This window comes from Lagopus leucura, unplaced genomic scaffold (genome assembly GCF_019238085.1).
Source record: "Lagopus leucura isolate 7727_CA_CO unplaced genomic scaffold, USGS_WTPT01 Super-Scaffold_100159, whole genome shotgun sequence".
Lineage (NCBI taxonomy): Eukaryota > Metazoa > Chordata > Aves > Galliformes > Phasianidae > Lagopus > Lagopus leucura.
Window position 1 is genome coordinate 30,281,149 of NW_024962335.1, and position 19,628 is coordinate 30,300,776.

A 19,628-nucleotide genomic window follows, 5' to 3' on the forward strand; every position below is an offset into this window, starting at 1 on the left:
GTTGCTCAAGCTGATGACTCTGGGAGGAAGAAGGTGGTGGGCTTTGCTGGGGCACTGCTGCCCCTTCCATCTGCTTTATGCAGTTTTTCTCAAATGATCTTTCCTTTTTTTCCCTTTCAACTTGTGGCTCTGTAGTCTGTTCCAAGGCAGGTTGTGGACGCAATTGGTGTGACCATCACAAGAGTGGGAGCTGGCATTTGAGGGACCCAGTGATGGGTCAGTGTTGGGTGGAGGAAGGGCTACAAATGCCACAGGAAATCTTGCCTGTGGTCACAGTGGTAAAAGCATACCTTTTCCTTAGGCACATGTTAATATGCTTCCTTTCTTTAATCCAGACTTAAAAGAAGTCAGTCTACAACCTTCAACCCAGATGACATGTCAGAAACGGAGTTCAAGAGAGGAGGGACAAGAGCAACTGCAGGGCCACGGCTGGGCTGGTCTAGAGACCTGGGGCAGTCTCGCAAGTAAGACAATCGGTGGCTAAGTGTGCTGTGCATGCCTTCCTGGCAGCTCCAGTCAGGTGCGGGATTAAAAGGAGGAGTGCAGTGCCAAAATAAAACGTCTCTTCTCCTGGTGAATGGAAACAGGTGGATCCAGGCTGTTTCCTCCCTTGAGAGATGATTTTGGCAGGGTTGAGGCTGGTTGGTGGTGGGAGTCCAGGTTCCTATTGCTGAGTGAATCTTGAGTGCATCTGCAAGGCTGTGCGAAGTGGAACGTGAGCCCTCATGTGGCAGTGACAGATATCCTCCAGTGTGTTTCCTGCTGCATTTCTGGGATTGCAAGCAAAAACGATACATTACAGTTTTTCTTTAGCGTTTTAGCTACTCTAGGCAGTAAGGGCAATTATGTCAGCAGTATTAGTAGATAGTGTTTATTGTGGTGGTGACAAGAGATCAGCACAGTGCAACATGGTGCTGACTGTTCAGAGGTAGAGACACACTCTTCCTCATAAGGCTCACCTGATTGTGATGCATGTACTTCCCTGGAGATTATCCCAGCTCCCATAAAACACCTATGAATGAATGGCTCAGATTTTGGTTGTTTTATTGGGTATGAAAGCAGGAAATTTGAGGCATGGGATTTATCAGTCTCTTTTTAAAAAAATCCTCTGCAGTGAGCTGGACATGCCATTTGCAAAGTGGACAAAAGAACAAGTTTGCAACTGGCTGCAGGACCAGGGGCTAGGCTCTTATATAAGTAACGGCAGACACTGGATACTATCTGGGCAAACCCTTCTGCAGGCCTCTCAGCAGGATCTGGAAAAGGTGAGAAGTACTAGAAACACTACTTTCAGTTCAGCTTAAAAGAATGCTTTTAGCTAAACAATTCTTTTAACCTTGCCTGCCTAGGTAGGAGTGGAAAGTAATCCAACCAAGTATTTTTCTGAATACTGATACATTTTAAATTATTTCTGTGTTGTGTTTTTGGCTTTTTTTATATGCAACCTCTGATATGAGAGTGCTAAGTTTGATATTTTCATATAGTTTTAAAGAACCTGCATTCCTTAATCCACTGCGGTGAGCAGGTGTTTCCTAAAGCTGAGTGTGTGCTGAGGTGGTGTTGGTACTCAACAAATAGAAATACAGCACTTGCTGGTGACTTGGCAGATGTATTCAGTGAGACTCTCTGAAACAATTCTTATTTCTTACGTAACAGACTAATAAATAAAATACAGTATTATATCAAGCTTTGCTCTTTCCTTTCTTTCACAGGAGCTTGGGATAAAGCACCCATTGCATCGGAAGAAGCTTCAGCTTGCTCTGCAGGCACTTGGGTCTGAAGAGGAGAACAATCATGGAAAACTGGATTACCATTGGGTTACCAGTAAGACTGTAGTACATGCTGAATCAGCAGCTTTTTGTAGGGGTTCCTAACCATGTCAAGTGTAGGGTTCAGAGAGTGAGAATAACACCTAACTGGTGATGTGGACATGGTTGCCATCAAGAAGAGCTTTGCCATGTTAATGTTGGTTCTGTCTCTTTGTTAGGGTGGCTGGATGACATTGGCCTCCCCCAGTATAAGACCCAGTTTGATGAAGGAAAAGTGGACGGCCGCATGCTCCATTACATGAGTGTAGTGAGTAAATGGCTTTTCTTGTCTTGACGTCTTTGTCATGTTCTTAGTTTTTACTGACATTTAATGCACACTAACATTCATCCAGACAACTCACTGAAAATCATGAGTCTGGAGAGATCTCCTGCATAGCTGTTAGATTCACTTAACACTTAAAGCTCTTCCACTTAGCCCTTCTGCAGGAGCATCCATCAGCCAAATTGTGGCTGACCTCACAAGCACCCCATTAATAGAGCACTGGAGGGCACGTGGGGCTGCTAGGGCATCTCTGACATTGCAGACAGCCACTCTCACATCCCTCTGGGGCTGGCAGCACCAAACAGACTTCTTACAGGGCCTGTTGTCTGTGAGGAGCCAGGTCACGGCAATCTGGCCTGTGGCTTCCTAGAGCAAAAAGTTGGCACATGAGCCACGTGGTCACCATATGCAGGCTTGACTTTTGCCCCAGATAGACAGGATCTGAAAAGAAGCTCAAGCTGGCGGTTACTCTTGCAGAACTTACACGTACATGTACATGATGTACCAGATGCACAGAGCTCACTCCAACAGCTAACCATGTCTCATGAAATGCTACTGTTTTCAGAGCATAGTTCATAAATTGGGAAAGGAAAATCTCTGCGTAATTGCAGGGAGAAAATCAGGAGAGTTGAGAGAGTCATAGACACTGTTAATGCTGGAAAGATATTCCAGGATCCTTGATTTGTGCACACTACCTCAGAGTGTTTAGAGGGCTGCTTGAAACTGTAGTGAGTGTCCTGTGCCAAACTAATGCTAATAGCCATAAACTAAAGTAAACAGAAGCCCTGACAGTAGAACTCACCTGCATGTATTTCCTGCATTCTTTCCATCTTTAAAGACAATATCTTAATGTGGGAGAGCAAATAGTAAGCAAAAGCCCAGACTTGGGCCCCTCACTGCAAGAAAGACATTGAGGCTCTGGAGTGGGTTCAAAGAAGGGCAACAAAGCTGTTGAGGGGCCTGGAGCACAGGGCTTATGAGGAGCTGCTGAAGGAGCTGGGATTGTTCAGTCTGGAGAAGAGGAGGCTCAGGGGAGACCTGATTACTCTATAACTACCTGAAGGGAGGTTGTAGTGAGTTGGAGTCGGCCTCTTCTCTCGTGTAACTGGTGATAGGACTAGAGGGAATGGCTTCAAGCTGCAGCAGGGAAGATTTAGGCTGGAGGTTAGGAAATACTACTTTTCTGGAAGAGTGGTCAGGCACTGGAATGGGCTGCCCAGGGAGGTGGTGGAGTCACCGACCCTGGAGATGATCAAGGAACGTTTGGATTTTGTGTTGAGGGACATGGTTTAGTGAGAACTGTTGGTGGTAGGTGGGTGGTTGGACTGGATGATCTTGAAGGTCTTTTCCAACCTTGGTGTTTCTGTGATTCTGTGATTCTGTATGTGAGAAGTGGATAATCTTGTGCTTAAGAGCTGTGCATGACATTGTCTGATATGCTCAGGCAGCATCTGTAAGCATACAAAAGTACAAAATGCTGTGGTTGCATTTCATGCAGCTTTTTACTGTTCAGATTACTGTCAATTAATAGAAGTAGGTGGGATGTTTTTCTTCTCAGCGAGCCAATGTTGTCTAGTTACCTATTCATGTGGATTCCTAGCGTAAGAAAACCAAAGCAATTTTCTTCGAAGAGAATTGCAGTTTTAAGAGCCAGCTTGTTTGAAAACAGGATTCATTATTAACATTTGCATTATGTATTTAAAAATGTACAGCATGGTGTCAGCTCCTCACTTTACTGCCTGTCAAGTGAAGCCAACCGGTTCTTCTCTGGAGATGTAAATGAAAACTGAACGTTGCCAATATTATTTTCTTCCTTGTAACAAAGGAGAAATCAGTCACACCCTGGGCTCTGTAGAAGTTAACTATTTTATGGCATGTTTGCATGTTTTGTATGTTCTTTACGTTAGATTGACTACCTGACATGATTTTGCTGTTTAGTGCATTTCAGACAAATGCTTAGTACTGGCTGCTTACATAGTGTTTTCACATTTGTTGGCTCTAGTTTATTGAATTTGCACATCAATATGAAAGTAAAGGCAGCTTGTTTCTTCTGTTAAATCTTGGAGATCTGATGCCAGTAAGTTCTGCTGAGCTCAATCTTGTGTTGTGATGCTTTGTTGCTGTATTGAGTGGGTGAGCACTGGGTGTTGGTAAAATGCAGCATAGGCAGCAATGTGAAGGATCTTCACGTTATGCTTTTTTTACTCTACATGTTAGTCTTCTTTTTCTAAAAAGAAGAAAATCCATCTGATGGGTGGACAGAGGAGGAATAGGCAGTGGAAGCTTTGCCTTTGAACTAGATAACTCTCCCTGTCAGTTCCTTTTAAATTAAATCCCTAGGAATTTTTTTAAGCAGTGTTTAACCATCAAGTTACAACAGCAGATTCTGTGTAAATAAGCTAAATACAACTGTATGTAAAATGAGAAAGAAAACTTCTGAAAACCACATGGAAATTCACCCTTACTCAAGCTAAAATAATGAAATAACATGAAATAGAAACTCTAATCTGAAGTTCATCATAAGGTTAGCCAAAAGCAATGAACTGTTTGGACAAGCATATAATTTAATCTTCACTTATTCTGGCAAAATCATAAAACAGTCTGCTGTTTGTAACACACAAGTGGTGTTAACACATAGCAATCTAGGTTAACCCTAGCAATAAAGATACATAAATTCACTTGTCAGCCAACTTGCACCAACAAAGTACCAGACTTTGAGACACTTAGTGACATAATAAGGATTGAATTATAACTGAGGAGCCTAGTTTAGCAGGAATGCAGATCTCACAGCATGTGACCACTTTTGCAGGTTAGGACAGGTTCTTTGTTTGCAACCCTTCCTGGAGCTATGGATCTGGATGATCTGGGAAGTCTTGCCAGGCTGGTCACTCAATCCTGTGTAAACATTTCCCACGTCTGAGCTCCATGAATGAGAAAGAATCTGTTTTGGTTTTGACATGCTACATTTCTGGGGCTAGACATTGGAGTGAAATCAGAGAGAGGCAAAAAGGTGTCATCTTCTGTATTGCTCATGCTGCAAGGTTGTCAGCAGGTCAGGATGTTGGGTTGTACCAGCAATCTTCAGTAACCTGTGAGCCTCATCTAAATTGTGTATCTTGTTTACTGTTGTTCACCACGTGTGTCCTGTGAGTTAAGTTCTCTTGGTTGCCAAAAGTCTCTCCCTCTCACTTACCAGAGATTTAAAGGAGCTCTGAGTACCAGGAGGTGTAATGGAGCAAAACTGCTACTTGCTGCTGTAATCATGAAGGGGGAAACTTGCTCTTCCCAGCTTCTGACATCTGAAAGCTCCTGGTCCAGCCAAAGGCTGTGGTTGGTGTCAGTGCAGGGAGAGCAGGCTTTGTGAGGCAGCGTCTCATTCCTTGATGTGGCAGAAATTGTCCTCAGGAGATGTCTGACTCTTTCTGTGAAGGCTGGTGGGAGCCTAAATAGCTGATCTGTATGAGCTGTAAAAGGAGTTCTTCTGTGAAATTAATGTTGAAGTAAAAGTTATTGAGAGGATTAAGATTTTAGAGAAAGAACTGGCTGCTTTTGTTAGTATCACCGATGCTTTGCAGGGGGGAGTGTGGGGTTGTATCTTGGCATGCTCTTGCCCTGCTGAAGGTGAGAAGGGATTCATCCTTACTGAAAAAGATCTGGCTGTGCAGTTATGCCTTACAGTACCTTGTCACAGAGGCAAGCACCAGGCCACCTATGGGATGGATGGCTTGGCATTAATCCCTTGTCTCATGCATTTAAATTCTAGGATATACTAGATGTGACATTTTAAGCCACAGTTCAAAGCTGCTGAGGAAACTGAGTGTTGGTTCCACTACTAAGTGCTTTTGTGTGTATTAAATCCTCCTTCCTCTTCCACAGGATGACTTGCTGTCCTTGAAGGTTGTCAGCGTCCTCCACCATCTCAGCATCAAAAGAGCTATCCAGGTTCTGAGAATAAACAACTTTGAGCCCAACTGTCTGCGCAGGAGGCCATCAGATGAGGTACTGCTTTAGGATGGAACTGTGAAGAAGAATCCTGTAGAGTTTTTTCTTGGTGTTTTTGACTATTTCTCCTCTACCCTTTCCTCTTATATTGGTTGCTTCCTATTTTGTTTTATTTCAGTTTTGGTTTCTTTTTGTCATTTTATTCCCAAGGTTCATGTCCTGCTGAGGCTACCTCACACACAACTTTTCATCCTTGACCTGCTGTGGCCCCAAAGTCATGTCTCCTTACCAAATCTCACATTCCTTCTTGCTAAACAAGTGTCCTTAGTCTTTGATGTGGTTTCTTCAAAATAAATAGTACTGAACTTGGTGCACAGCTTCTGTCAGGCTAGCGTAACTGTGAAGTCTGTGGCCGTGTCAGAATTGTCTCTGTAAAACAAGTTTAGTCTTATCAGGCAGGAAACTGCCACTGATTTGTGTTGGAAAGAGCATACACTAGCTAGGGCAGTGGATGATGAAGCAGCCCAGAGCCTTGTATTTAGATTCTAATGCATATCTGCAAGAAAAGCACACCAGCTCATGGAGCTAGCTAGTTTTCAGCTCTACTTGTAGAAATTGCAGCTAATCCTAGTGTGCAGCAAGATCCTCAGGCTGCATGAAGAATGATACAGACCTGTTCACTGCACTCAGGAATACAGCTCATGTTGTTTGGCACAACCATCCTGCAAGCAGAGCAGGAAAGATGATTGCTTCCCAGTAGGATAAAAACAAGCTAAGCTGCTGTGATAAGCTCTTGGCTTGAAATTATTAGAAGGATACTGTGTTATGAGTGAACAGTGCTTGAATCTGACTGATTTCAAACCCTTCTGCCTCGATGGAAGGCTTTAGACTTTTCCTGCAATGATCAGGAAAGTGTCAGAAAGATAGCTTCATGTCAGTGTCTCCATCAGCTAGCATCAATGTTTTAACTCTTAAGTGAAGAATCAGCTTAAGAAACTCAGAGGGGAGCTCAGCATACTGTATGCAATGCTGAGATAGAAGATTTCTCATGAAATTGTGATTTACATCTGCTCTGAAATCTTTCAGTGCTTTGAGGAATGTATGAGATTTGGTCCAGACCCAATTCTACTTCAGTATTGCTGCAAGATAGCAATCCAAAGAAAGCAGAAATCTTTTTATTTCCTCAAGAGCAAGGTGGGGTCATATGCATAAAGGGCAGGGGAGGTTTGTTTCAGTAAAGATTGGGGCTGGGGCATCTGTGTTCAGAAGCCTCCTTAACTGCCTGTTCCTCCTGTTCACAGAATAATGTCACACCTTCTGAGGTCACCCAGTGGACCAATCACCGTGTGATGGAGTGGTTACGCTCTGTTGATCTGGCAGAGTATGCACCTAATCTGAGGGGGAGTGGTGTGCATGGGGGGCTGATGGTAAGATACTCACAGGCTTACTTTATTTGATTTAAAGTAAATCATGACTGAGAATTACTAGTTCTGTCATCTTTGCTGCACACATACTTCTATCTTCTTTTTCTTCTTCATAATAAGTTGCTGTCAATATTTATTACCCAATAGTTTTAAAGGCACTTTTAAAAGGCCTAAAAGTGGCTTGGACAAAGTTTGTTTGGAAAGCAGTGAATTTGTTTGCCTGCATCCCCTTCACAATTTAATGGCATTTTCTACCTCCTACCTACAACACAATCATGCTATTACACAACCACCATTTTCCTTCCTACACGTGAACATGTTTTTATTTTTGTGGGGAATGCTTGATTCTTTAGGAAAACCTGTAATTTCAGTGTCAAAACAGCATTGTTTTTAATTTCTCTAGCATGAGATCCTCCAGGCTAGAGATTTACGCTTGTAGAAGTTTGTAGTGGTTGAAACTTCTATCCCTTTTCCAGACATTTTATGTTTATTTTCCATCATTCCTTTGACTACATTTTCCAGAATTAAAGAGGATGCTGGATAAACATTTTGCTAGAGCTTTCCATATCATGTGATCTAAGGGTGGATTTAGCTCTTCCTTCTATTTGCCAGTTTCCTTCTGTTTATAATTCAAGAAAGAAAGGCTGGAAATAGCATTCTATGAATCCTTTAACTCTCTTTTCTCTGTCTTCGTTGTATATTTTCTCTAAATTAAAAACCCAAAGCAACTTTAAAAAGTGACTGAGCCACACATGCCCACCAGTGTCCTTGAGACCTCATCAGACAGTGTTGACATCAGCTGGACTCTGTGGTTTTGTTAATAGGTTTTGGAGCCACGTTTCAATGTAGAAACCATGGCCCAGTTGCTGAACATCCCACCAAACAAGACACTGCTGCGACGGCACCTAGCCACTCATTTCAACCTCCTCATTGGGCAGGAGGCCCAGCAGCAGAAACGTGAAGCCATGGAGTCCCCAGACTACGTCCTCTTAACAGCAACTGCTAAAGTTAAGGTAGGCCACTTGTTCTGGGTTCGTATGTGAGCTTCCAGCAGACATTTAGATCTCCAGTGTGTTAGTTTTATCCATTCTTGGAGGGCTGTTCAGTAAGGTTTGAGAAACAGGGTTGGCTGCTAATGTGAAAACAAATGAAAAAGCATTAGAGCAGGGCTCAGCAGATATGGGTTTGACTCTTTTGTCTGCTGTGAGCACACCACATCTCAGCTCCTCATACGTGCCAAAGAGAGATGGCACTCTTGTGGGTTGTCCATCTGACTGTATGATAACGTGCTTGGGACGGAGGTGGTCTCTTACTGTTTACATGCTCTTGATTTTGTGCAATGGGATTCTGATAACATTTGGGATCCTTTAAATGTTATTTTTTGTAGTAATGATGGAATGAGGGATGCATCTTGTTCTTATGGATGCAGTTATCTGGAACTGCAGCTATTCAGAAAGCTGTAAGCAAAGCGGTGGAGTCTTAACCCTTCAGCATCTGCTTACATTGAAGCATCAGTTGCAGAGACACCTGTTACTTCTTTGCTGACTCTTAAGTTTTTGTGAATTTTCTTTTCACAAGCCAAAGAAACTTGCCTTCAGCAATTTTGGGAGCCTGAGAAAGAAAAAGCAAGATGACGTGGAAGAGTACGTGTGTCCTATGGAGCTGGGGAGGGCCTCTGGAAGTGCATCGAAGAAAGGTTTTAAGGCTGGCCTGGATATCCGAGTATATGATGATGATGATTTGGACAGGCTGGAGCAGGTAAAACTGTAGTACTTAAATGTGCTGTTAGATTTGGTGGGAAACTTCTCTTTCACAATGAAACCTTTCCATTCCTTTAGCCTGTGAAGATTCTCAGTTTTGACAGTCACAAAGCACTACTCACAAACACAAACATGTCTCTCAGCCCAAGAACTGCAAGCCACGAATGCAGCAGCTGTAAGACTGTCTCTGACATAACTCATCTTCTGCCCCAACAGGCCACACTCGTCCCTCACTCTGAGCATGTGGGACTGTAATAAAGCACTTACATTATTTGCTGAACTTAATTGCCACTGCACGCAAGGGATTCATTATTCATTCATTATCCATTATCTGTTTTTTTTGCAGATGGAAGATTCAGAAGGGACAGTGAGGCAAATAGGAGCATTTTCTGAAGGCATCAACAACTTGACAGTAAGGCTTAAAACTGTGATCTGTAGAATAAAAAGTCTTTTTCTGTAAAAATGAATTTGACTCTTCACTCATTTCCTTTCTAGCACATGTTAAAAGAGGATGAAATGTTTAAAGACTTTGCAACTCGCTCTCCTAGCACCAGTATAACAGATGAAGACTCCAATGTGTGACAGCAACCAACAGGCACTGATGAAGGCTCGCTTCCTGTGTGCAAGAAACGTCATCACTAGATGTGATGGGCAGCAGATCATATACACTATGCTGCTCTTGCTTCTGTTTGTTAGAAGTAATACTGGGGGGTGGAAAATTTAAAGAACTGAAAAAAAAAAATAAAAAAAAGGTGCCTACTTTAAAGTTGCCATAAGAAAAACCCAGACACTGGTGAATGGAAATTGTTTTTACTATATTTAATGTACGAACTGGTGATATGTTTCAGAGTGTTGCATTTAAATTGACATGGTATCATAGTGCTCCTTTTTCTTATTCATGTCCTGAGATAATCCTTTGTACTATTACAAAGTAAAGCAAATTGTTAGATAGAAAAGCATTGCACCTGTAGTTGTCAATCAGCTTTCTCTTATTGCTGTCTTTTTCAAAGGCCTTTGCCCCACGCAAATGCTAGTTCTGCCCTTCCTTTGGTATCCAACATAGGATTTTAGCCCTGCATAATCTCCCCAGTAGCTCTTTACTGTTGCTTTTATTTTTATACTGTTTTATAAAAAAAAAAATTAAAAAAAAAAAAAGAAGTATATGAAGTACATCTAAAAGCAAAAATTTAAATTTTGTGACGTAGAGTAATGGAAAGTTCAAGGGAAGGGGAAGGGGGAGAGAATTGTAAAAGATTATCCCAGTTTGCACACCAGCTGGTTACTGGAAAAGGCAGGCTGACCTTTGGAACTGTTTGCTTTTGTTGCTTTTTACTGAATTCACAGTTTAATGATCTTCCATTTGGGATGAAACAGTTGTGAAGCATGTTTCTTCTAGCAGCGACTCCTTGGGAAGCTGCAAATTTCAAAATGTCTTCTTCCTTGTTTCCAGCAGCAGTAGTTTTATAGCATTTGAAGTTAGTAACACTTCCGTGACTTAAAAATGTTCTGGAGAGTTTTTCTTCAAGTTGAGAGTACTCCCTGCACGTGGAAGGGATGTTTCTGTGCTGTGACTAATGTGAGGATGGTGTAGTTGCAAACAAATAAAGTTATATAGAGAAATGTATAGGAAATATATTATTTCATTATATTAAACCCAAGGTGGAACTTTTCCTTAAAAAATCCAAATATCAAACGTGTTGCTCATCATTTTGCCTTCTTAGAGCATAACTATTTTTCCTTAAGGTCATCAGACTTTAAAAACATTAACTAGCCAGTGGAAGTTTGTTGTCAGGCTTTCTGTATTGCAAGATGTCCTAGCCAAAGCAATGAAAAAGTAACTGTTTATTACAGCAGTCTTTTATACAGCGTTGAACATTGCATGTATTTTAGCACAACAGCATGAAGCTTCTTTGCCTTGTAATGGGAAAAAAAGCCCAGCTGTTCTTTTTGGATACTGTTTGTCTTTTACAAGAATGCGTCGCTCGTTTCATCATTGCCCGTGCTGGAAGTGAGATCATGGCTGACACACTGATGTGTGGTATCATGGATCATGGATTTGTGCTGGTCCTGTGGGTAGGAAAGGAAGGAAGGGGATTCCATGGACCTTGCACCAGGTGTTGGGGGTAGACCAGAGATGTGTTCTAGCACTCTACTGTTGTAGCCTTATGAGCTGTAACCAGTCAGGTTGGTTTTTTTGTTATTGTTTTTATTTTTTTGGAAGATGTGCAGTTTGGGCTAATTTTCATGTGCAAAGAAGAAAACTGTGATGTGGACCAGTTGTGTTATATACAATATCGAGTGCTGCCATTCTCTCTTCAGTAGCTGGAGCCAGGCAAATGAGCCATATAATCATGAAACAGTTCGTGCCACTTTACATTTGTGTACAAACAGATCACACCTGGTGCTTTATTCAGAACTTCGGACTGAGGAGCATCCACAAGTAATTTGCTGCCTGTTGTTTCTTCTGCAGTTCTGGGGGTGGCTGAGCTATTCCAAATAGGCAGAACTGCCCCATTCTGTAATGCCTGCTCGCCACTGTCAGGTACAAATCCTCATGGTGTCGGTTCAGGGCTTGCTTTCTGTGAATACTTTGCAGTGCTTGGCCCAAGACCCTGCTCTGCCATATGCAGCAGAAGCACTGGAAGACATAGTGCAGGCTTCTGAGCAGAAGTATTCCTTCAGATTCTCCTGAGCAGACGCTGGCTAGTGGACACAATGAATGAATATTCACAGTAGAAAAGGGGCTAATGACACTGTGCTATGTGTTGAAACAGGTACAAGCAAATGCTCTGAGATTTTTTTCTCACACTGGTGCTGCTAACAAGCCTAGCAGCAGCAGCAGACAATCATTTCTTTTTAAGTCCAGTGTAAGTAAAGTTCTGCTTCAGACAACTTGTTTCTGGGCCTCCTGGGTGGAGAACAGGTTGTCATTCAGAGCTGCCTATCAGCTGAACTATGGCTGTTTTGTGGGGGTCTGTTAGGAAAGCATTGGTAACAGTGGGAGATTTTTGCGTGCGTGTGCACACAGCTGATAGCATTGTGGTATTTTGTGTTTTTGAAGAGGCGACGTAACTACTGTGTATTGCCATGTAAAATCCAATAAAAATCTGTGGAAAATGCCGACTGCTTCTGGTAAGTTTTGGTGTGGGCTTGTTTTTGGTTTTGTTTTTTTGTAATGCATCCCTAATTTCTTTTTTTTCAAATTCCTAGGAAGCTCATTGTGTTCTACTTAAAAGATGAGGGACAAGGGGCAAACAAAATCACAGGCAGGATTCACCAGTTCATCTGTTGATGGTGCCAGCAGGAAAAGTCAGGTAACAGTCAAGAAATACGCAGGTTTTTTTGTTGATTTTTGAGATCCAGATTTGATGCACGCTGGGTTGATGGGCATGTGTGACAAGGAGGTGTGTCCCAGCCCCTGTCTGCTCCTCAGTGAGCCCTCGTAGGGTGTTGGAGAACCAGCAACGTTCGTCTCCATTGCAGAGAGTATCTCCAGGTGTCATCATCCTTCCCCATGTCCTTGTAGCCCTCAGCAGCTGTAGAAGTACGAGTTGTCTTCCCCACTTTGTTGCTGGGATGCAGGTACAGATGATGATAGATGTTTTGCTTGGAGTAGCCCAGGTAGCAGTGCAGAAACTGCAGAATTCCTCTTGTGACCCTCATTTCTGTTTTGTTCGTCAGGTCAGCTTTTTTGTGTTAACACTTGGGATAAATGCTTTGAAATCTAGAGCACAGTATACCATTTTCGTCTTTATAGTGACATGCAGCTTTATTCTTCAGTATTTTGGCATTTTCTTTTGCAGCAAGAGCTTTTCCTATGGAGTCCCTTTATCTTCTTCTTCCCATCAGAGGACAGCATTCTTTGATGCAGCTGTGAAAATGAACACAAGCCCATACAATTGCTAGACAATTAGGAGAAAAAGCTGGCAAGGAGGGAGTGTTGGTTGCTGGGGAGTGCTGATGTAGAAAGGAGGAGAAATTGAGAGTTAGAATCAGAGGTAATGGGAGACTCAGCAGTGCTGATTGCTGTAGGACAGTCACAAAGGAATGGAGATGAGACAAAGAGACGTGAAGATCTGTGGGAGAAAAGAAATGTAATACTTAGGGCATAGTCTGTTTTCTGGAGAGAGGGACCCAAGAGTGACCTAAGATGGGGTGTCTCTTGGGGGTTTCAGTAACACCATGACATCTGTAGGCAGTGGAGATGAATCACAGAATGGTAGAGGTTGGAAGTTCCACCCCTCTGCCACGGGCAGGATTGCCATCCACCAGATCCAGGAAAGCTGGACACTTCTCAAGGAGGTGTTAGAGATGCAGGGGCAGCCTCCAGTCAACCTCTGATCAGGCTGCCCAGGGCCCCATCCAACATTGCCTTGAATGCCTCCAGGGATGGGACATCCACAGCTTCTCTGGGCAGCCTGTGCCACTGCTTCACCATCCTCTGAGTAAAGAATTTCTTCCTCACATCTAGACTACATCTCCCCTTTTTTTAGTTTAAGATCATTCCCCTTGTCCTTTCACTATCAGACCACGTAAAATGTTGGTCTTCTAGTTTATAAGCTCATTTTTACGCAGTGAAGTAAGGGAAGTTTTGAGCAATTAGAAGAAAGAATGCGGAGAAAGATCCTTATCACTTTTTTGTTATTCACTGAGAATGGGGAGGAGGAGGAACAAGAGCAGCACTCAGCAGAGTAGAGTGTTTTCTGGGAATGCTGTTGAGATCCTGGGACAGTGAAGACATGGTTGCAATGTATTTGCACTAGCAGCTGACCTGGCTGATGCCTCCTGCAGCAGAAACATGCAGTCCAACCTTAACAGTTATGGAAACTGGATTTTGTAACTTTAGGAATCTTGTTTGTAGTTCTAGCTGTGCCTGGTGTGTCACCTCTCTGAGGTAACCCAGCTGCAGGTGGCAGCAGCAGCTCAAGCTGCTCCTTTCTTTTTAGAAAGAGAAATTGGAAAAGGCTGCTCAGGGAGGTGGTGGAGGTGTTCAAGAAACATGGAGATGTAGCACTGAGGGACATGGTTAGTGGGCATGGTGGGGATGGGCTGCTGGTTGGACTGGATGATCTTAGAGGTCTTTTAGTATTCTGTCTGAGTGGTTAAAAGAAATAGGTTAATTCATCTCTAGGTAATACCCAGTGCCAATAGAAGTGGCTTCTTTGTAGTAGTCCTAGAAATGAGAGCGAGCAAGATAAGATCAGGCTAGAATGAGATGGGATCATTGAAAGCAGGTGAGCTCAGTAGGTGTGAAAGCAGCGGGGCCTGCTGGGCTGGTCCCTGCTCAGGGAGATGCAGGGGAAACATCCTGCAGCGCTGCCTGCCAGAGCCAGGCTCTGCTGGGCACAGCATCTGTTGGCAGTTCTGTTCAGCCCACCCCATGGCTCTGACAGTGCTCAGGTACCACAGAACCTTCACTAAGGAAGGGATTTCCCTCAGGTTATTGCATCAGGAAATCACCTGTGCAGAGCGTGAGTCAGAAAGCATCACACGGACACAGCTGGGAACACGGCTGAAACTCATTATCCATAAAGTCTTCAGCTAAGGCATGGTCCGTTCACCTCAGAGGCTGAAGGACTAGCTTGGCTTCACAGATCCTCATACGAAGTCCTTCTGTTGAGCAGGATCCTCCTGGTCAACTTCATCAGCTTCTGTGTGGAGAAGAGAGTGGAGGAATGCATCGTGACCAGTAAAACAACCATGTAACAGGCTGTGCTCTTTGGAGTGGATTGGCTCTGGGCTCTGTTGGGTGCTGACAAGTGCATCGAGCTGCAGCTGAGTGCAGATCCTACAGCTGGCAGAGCTCTGCCAGAGCGGGATGGCCCCACAGGAGCACTGGGGACAGCCTGGAGGCTGTACTGGTGGGCAGACACTGCTGGAGCTGCTGAGAGTGTCCAGACAAGATCTGCTGTCTGGTAGGATGGGACTGCGAGGGCTTGTTTGCCATGTTTGGCATGCCAGGAAACCTGAGGACCAAATCCTGCTGGATAACGTTGTGAAGGAAGAGCAGAAACACTGCCTGTCGATCAGGCAGCTTCCTGCCCACAGAGAGGTGCTGGAGAGCTGCATTGGTGCAACACACGGGCTGAAGGAGGCAGGCAATCTGTCCATAAATCTCTGTAAACCTCGAGCTGGCAGCAGGGTGTCTGCAGGCCCTCACCAAAGGCTGTGGGTGGCGCTCAGCCTCGGTGGGCTTCGTGCCCAACATCACTCCACCCCTATTTCTCACCTTCCCCCTCCACCCACTGTACTGCCTTCTATTGTGCAGCAGCCAATCTGACTCAGTCTGCCCAGGTTTTAGAACAACAGCACACTGTTCTAAAATACAATCCGCCAGAAAAAGTGTTTATAGAAGGCGTGGAGCCATCCCAGGACATTTTGTTCACCAACCATGGAGCCTTGGCTGGGGCCATGAAGGCTTTATCAAATGGTGCCTTCAGGAGGAGTTATTAGGCTTGGCTCAGCCTTTGTGTGCTGTGCATATAGAAAGGGCAGGCTGGTTTCTTTTTTTTTTTTTAAATAGTATGTTGAGTCTGTAATAGAGAAAACGTGCTGTTACTGCTGTCAGAGGGGTGGTGCAAGTAGAGAAAAATGCAAGGGCTTCAGAACACTGTTGGAGGAATGGAGCTCGTTCTCCTAGTGGAGAACTCCCTGTCCTGAGATAGAAATGAGCCAAATGAGAACCCTGTCATCTGCCCACAGGAAGGCAATCAGCACCAGGCTGATGCTGGGACTGGAGAGCCTCAGAGCTGTGACCCAGTGCTGGGCTCTGCCACAAACCCTATTCTTGCTGGTGGCAAAAACCAGCTGCAGTTGTTTAAGGAGACATGGGAAAATGAACCCATGGAGATGGGGGCTGGCATCCAGGGCAGCCTTTGTCTTTCAGTGCAGCAGAGAAGGAAGGGCTCCTGACAGCCCTGGCAGCAAGCAGAAATCTGGAAGAGGCAAGAATGTTTCGCTTTGTCTTTGGTTTTGGTATCTTAGCAGCTCATTGTGTTTATGTAGTGGTTTACTCAATTTCCCTCAGGTTTTAGCTGACAGCATTTCAGGTTGCACAACTGTAGTAGCTTTCTTCCAGCTGCTGTTAAGCAGCAAAGGGAAGAGCTCCACAGGTTTCAGGCTGGCAAAACCACAGTGTTTGTAGGCCACAGGTAGGAACTTACTGCTGTGTACACTAACAGTTCGATGGTATTGACCTCCTGGGTGGTGGTTTTCCTTATAATTTTCTTTCTTTCTTTTAACAGAATAAAAGCAGTTTCAAAACTGTCATTCATATGTTACTGTTTAGTTTCTGAGTGATAAAATGGGGAAGCTGTGACAGCTGAGAATTAAAGGCTGTGGTCTGCACATTCAAACAAAAGGGCACAATGAGGTCCAGCATCAGTGCAGGAGCTCTCCATGCAATAAATCCTTGCTCTGAGAGAGGCCAAACTATGAGAATCACATACTGGGGCAGATGGCCTCCTGACCTGATCCCCCCAAAGGCTCTGCTACCTCAGGTAAGTCATGCTGCTGCATTCTTGGCTCTGGCAGGAATCAGTGCTGTGGGTAATAAAGGCAAGGATGAACAGCAATGTATTCGGTGAAGTCAGTGTGACTTTTTGCTCACTGATTCAGCCCAGCTGGTGCCTTGGCCCAAGTGATTCACAGCCAATCCTCAGGTAGTGCTTTTCACCCAAAGAATAAGAATAACAGCAGAAAACCTCACCCCCACCCTTTACTGGGGGCTCATTGGCTGTGAGAAGGGCCTCTTGGAGCACATTTCTGAAGCTGTTTCAGTTTTCCAGGTCCTGTGAGAATGTTCTCCCCTAACCTCCATCACAGGTAGGAGCTCGCTGACGCCCACTCCGCTACAACTGTAAGAGAGATGAATCTGAGAATCAAAAACAATGCAAAACCAGCTTTTATTACTTGTTTAAGTGCCACAGTACAGGACCAGCAAGCAAAAGGGATCGGGGCACCATCTTTTCATCAGATTATATAAAAACCTCCTTTTTAATTAAAGAGCTTCATGTTCGCAAGGAAGATGTACAAAATAAAGGCAAAACGAACAGATTCTGGTGACAGACAGAAAACAGTGGTAGTTTAATCCTTGACTCAGCAGCTTGCACCAACCTCTCACACAAACAGTTGGGTAAACAGCAAACATGTTTTTAAGCATTCTGAAGTGCTCTACAGACACAGTTTGTCTCTTCTGAAGTGGAAGGTGATGGGATAAGTAACACACACGTGAGGCACCTGCATCATCATTTATTTCTGACAGATGTGGAAAAAAACAGTAATTAGAAAAAAGGTTCAGTTATACAAAAATGTTGATGTGTTACCAGCGAGTTATTTTTGATATGGACACTTACTTAAATACAGTCGTGGGAAAAAAAAAAAAACCTGTTTACTCCACAGTGATGTAAACCAGCAGCAAAACAATTCATCTCCAATTTCTGCTTTTTGCCTCACAAAAAGATAAAGGAACTGACCTCTGGAGCACAATATTAAAATGAGTTTCAGAAACGCACATCAAATACTGAAGATTTCAGAGGCAAGTGTCTATTTAATAAACTTAATAGTATTATTCTCTGCAGGTTCCTTAAGTTAACTGTAGTATCCTTTTCTCCTTTTAATTGATGCTGAAGATTCACCTTTTAAGTGTACAGTACACAGCTGTTGGATGGGCACAAAAAAAGGCAGGGCAAGTTACAGCCCCAAATAGTGCCCAAATCTTTACACAAGTGACACACATGGCACACCACTACCTGCAGCTAACTCGCATCCACGTGACTTCAGCTGTGGTACTGAGGGACGTGGTTTAGGGGGGAAATATTGGTGAATGGTTGGACTGGGTGATGTTGGAGGTCTGTTCCAGCTCTGGTGATTCTACGACTTCATCCACCACCACCCACCATCCTTTCCCTCACTGTGATTTCATCACCAGACCACGACTTTGTCTCCTGGACTTCTTGCAGGACAGCCCCAACCTCAGTGTGTGTGGATGCAGAAGGACAGCACACTGGAGGCATGAAGTTTTGCTAAAGGTCAGGTGAAAGGCTGCTGTAAAAATTATATTAAGAAACAAATGGAAGCTGTAATAAACAGCACGTAAGAAAGAGTTTTAGATTCAGAGATACATTTGAATCAGCTGTCAGTTGGGTGGCTTAAGGCTGTTCCCATGCAATCCTCTTTCTTCTTTGGAGCTCTTCCAGAGCAAGATGTGCAGGCATATCACACCTGCCAGGACCCACTGCTGAGCTGGACCACCCAATGAACCCCAGTCTGGCTAACCCAGCTCTGGGAAACAAACTAAAACCAGATCCAGTTTTCACCCAGCACTTTTTCACTGCACAGAACCTGCAGAACAATCACTTTCCCACTCCTATGGTACTGCCTGTTATTTAAAAGTAAATACACACGTCAGTATTTTTTCAGTATTCAGCACACATACAAGCAAAGACTTCCAGGACAGTCAGTAAAGCACCTGCTGTCCAGAGTTTCTTTCATTGCCCAGGGATGTGAGCAGCTGGAAAAGTGTTTCCACGTAAAAGAGGCTATTCCAAAATACACAGGAAACAAATTTTATATAGCTGTCTACCCCTCTATTTTGATTAACAAGGCAACTTCCTTAAACAACTTCAGTCACACGTGGTTAATTGTCATCCTTCAAATGAACACTCTTAAGCTCCTGATGGTGCAAAGATTATGCATACCAGGAAAACGCTCCTGGTCCTCACACAGTAACATCTCTTTAAAGTTTGATATAAGCAGGGCGAATCATCCAGCTCATTCCATGTTTCATACTTCACACCAAATAAAATACTGGGTACGCACAGTGTTAGGAAGTGGGATATTACTGCTATTTGATTACAGTGCTAAGAAGAGTGTAAATGAGTACTTGCTGCCCTAAGAAGCTTTCCAGCCTCGAGATGGAATATAATCTTTCTACAGGACAGACGAGGCAAGCACAACACAGCTGAGGACTGTGCATGGCTACGTCTCTGCCAGAAGGCTGTTTGTGTGTAACGTACAGTACGGTTATCATATAGTTAAGCTTAAGTGTCTAACTTGCCAGAGATTCAGATAAAAATGAAGTATTTCTAATGTAAATGTAGCTTCCCAGCACTGTGCATCAGCCATCTCTAACTTTCTCTTGTTCCCCATTAACTGTTTTTCCTTCCTCACAAGACCACGGAAGTATCAGCCTTCATTAGAAGGAGAACCTCATGTCCTTGGCATAGCCCAGTTTGTCCAGGTTGGGAATGCACGCGTACTGGATCATGGGAGGAGGTCCACACATGAGGATCAGAACATCGCTCTGAGGTGGGGGCAGGTGGTCTCTGATCATATCTTGGTTCACAAATCCTTGGCTGTAATCCCAATCTGTTGGGGAAAAAAAAGAGGAGGGGAGGGGAGGGGAGGGGAG

General features: G+C 43.8%; 2 protein-coding genes across 19 annotated transcripts in view; one reads left to right on the top strand and one right to left on the bottom strand.

The window, feature by feature from the left end:
• PPFIBP1 (PPFIA binding protein 1) overlaps positions 1-12,337 on the top strand; it is a 101,675-nt gene extending 89,338 nt beyond the window's left edge. For all 18 annotated transcript variants that reach the window (XM_042889416.1, XM_042889415.1, XM_042889420.1 and 15 more), the window contains 10 exons: positions 336-464; positions 1,115-1,265; positions 1,713-1,824; positions 1,988-2,076; positions 5,968-6,090; positions 7,335-7,460; positions 8,282-8,470; positions 9,036-9,215; positions 9,564-9,629; positions 9,713-12,337. In XM_042889416.1, coding sequence (XP_042745350.1) covers positions 336-464; positions 1,115-1,265; positions 1,713-1,824; positions 1,988-2,076; positions 5,968-6,090; positions 7,335-7,460; positions 8,282-8,470; positions 9,036-9,215; positions 9,564-9,629; positions 9,713-9,799 — 1,252 coding nt within the window. In that variant the 3' untranslated portion in view covers positions 9,800-12,337. The remainder of the gene's footprint in view (positions 1-335; positions 465-1,114; positions 1,266-1,712; positions 1,825-1,987; positions 2,077-5,967; positions 6,091-7,334; positions 7,461-8,281; positions 8,471-9,035; positions 9,216-9,563; positions 9,630-9,712) is intronic.
• A 4,765-nt stretch (positions 12,338-17,102) lies between these two features.
• Positions 17,103-19,628, bottom strand: part of LOC122190282 (NADH-cytochrome b5 reductase 3) — a 15,131-nt gene continuing 12,605 nt past the window's right edge. The window contains exon 9 of the mRNA XM_042890150.1: positions 17,103-19,585. Within this exon, the coding sequence (XP_042746084.1) occupies positions 19,413-19,585 (173 nt within the window). The 3' untranslated portion in view covers positions 17,103-19,412. The remainder of the gene's footprint in view (positions 19,586-19,628) is intronic.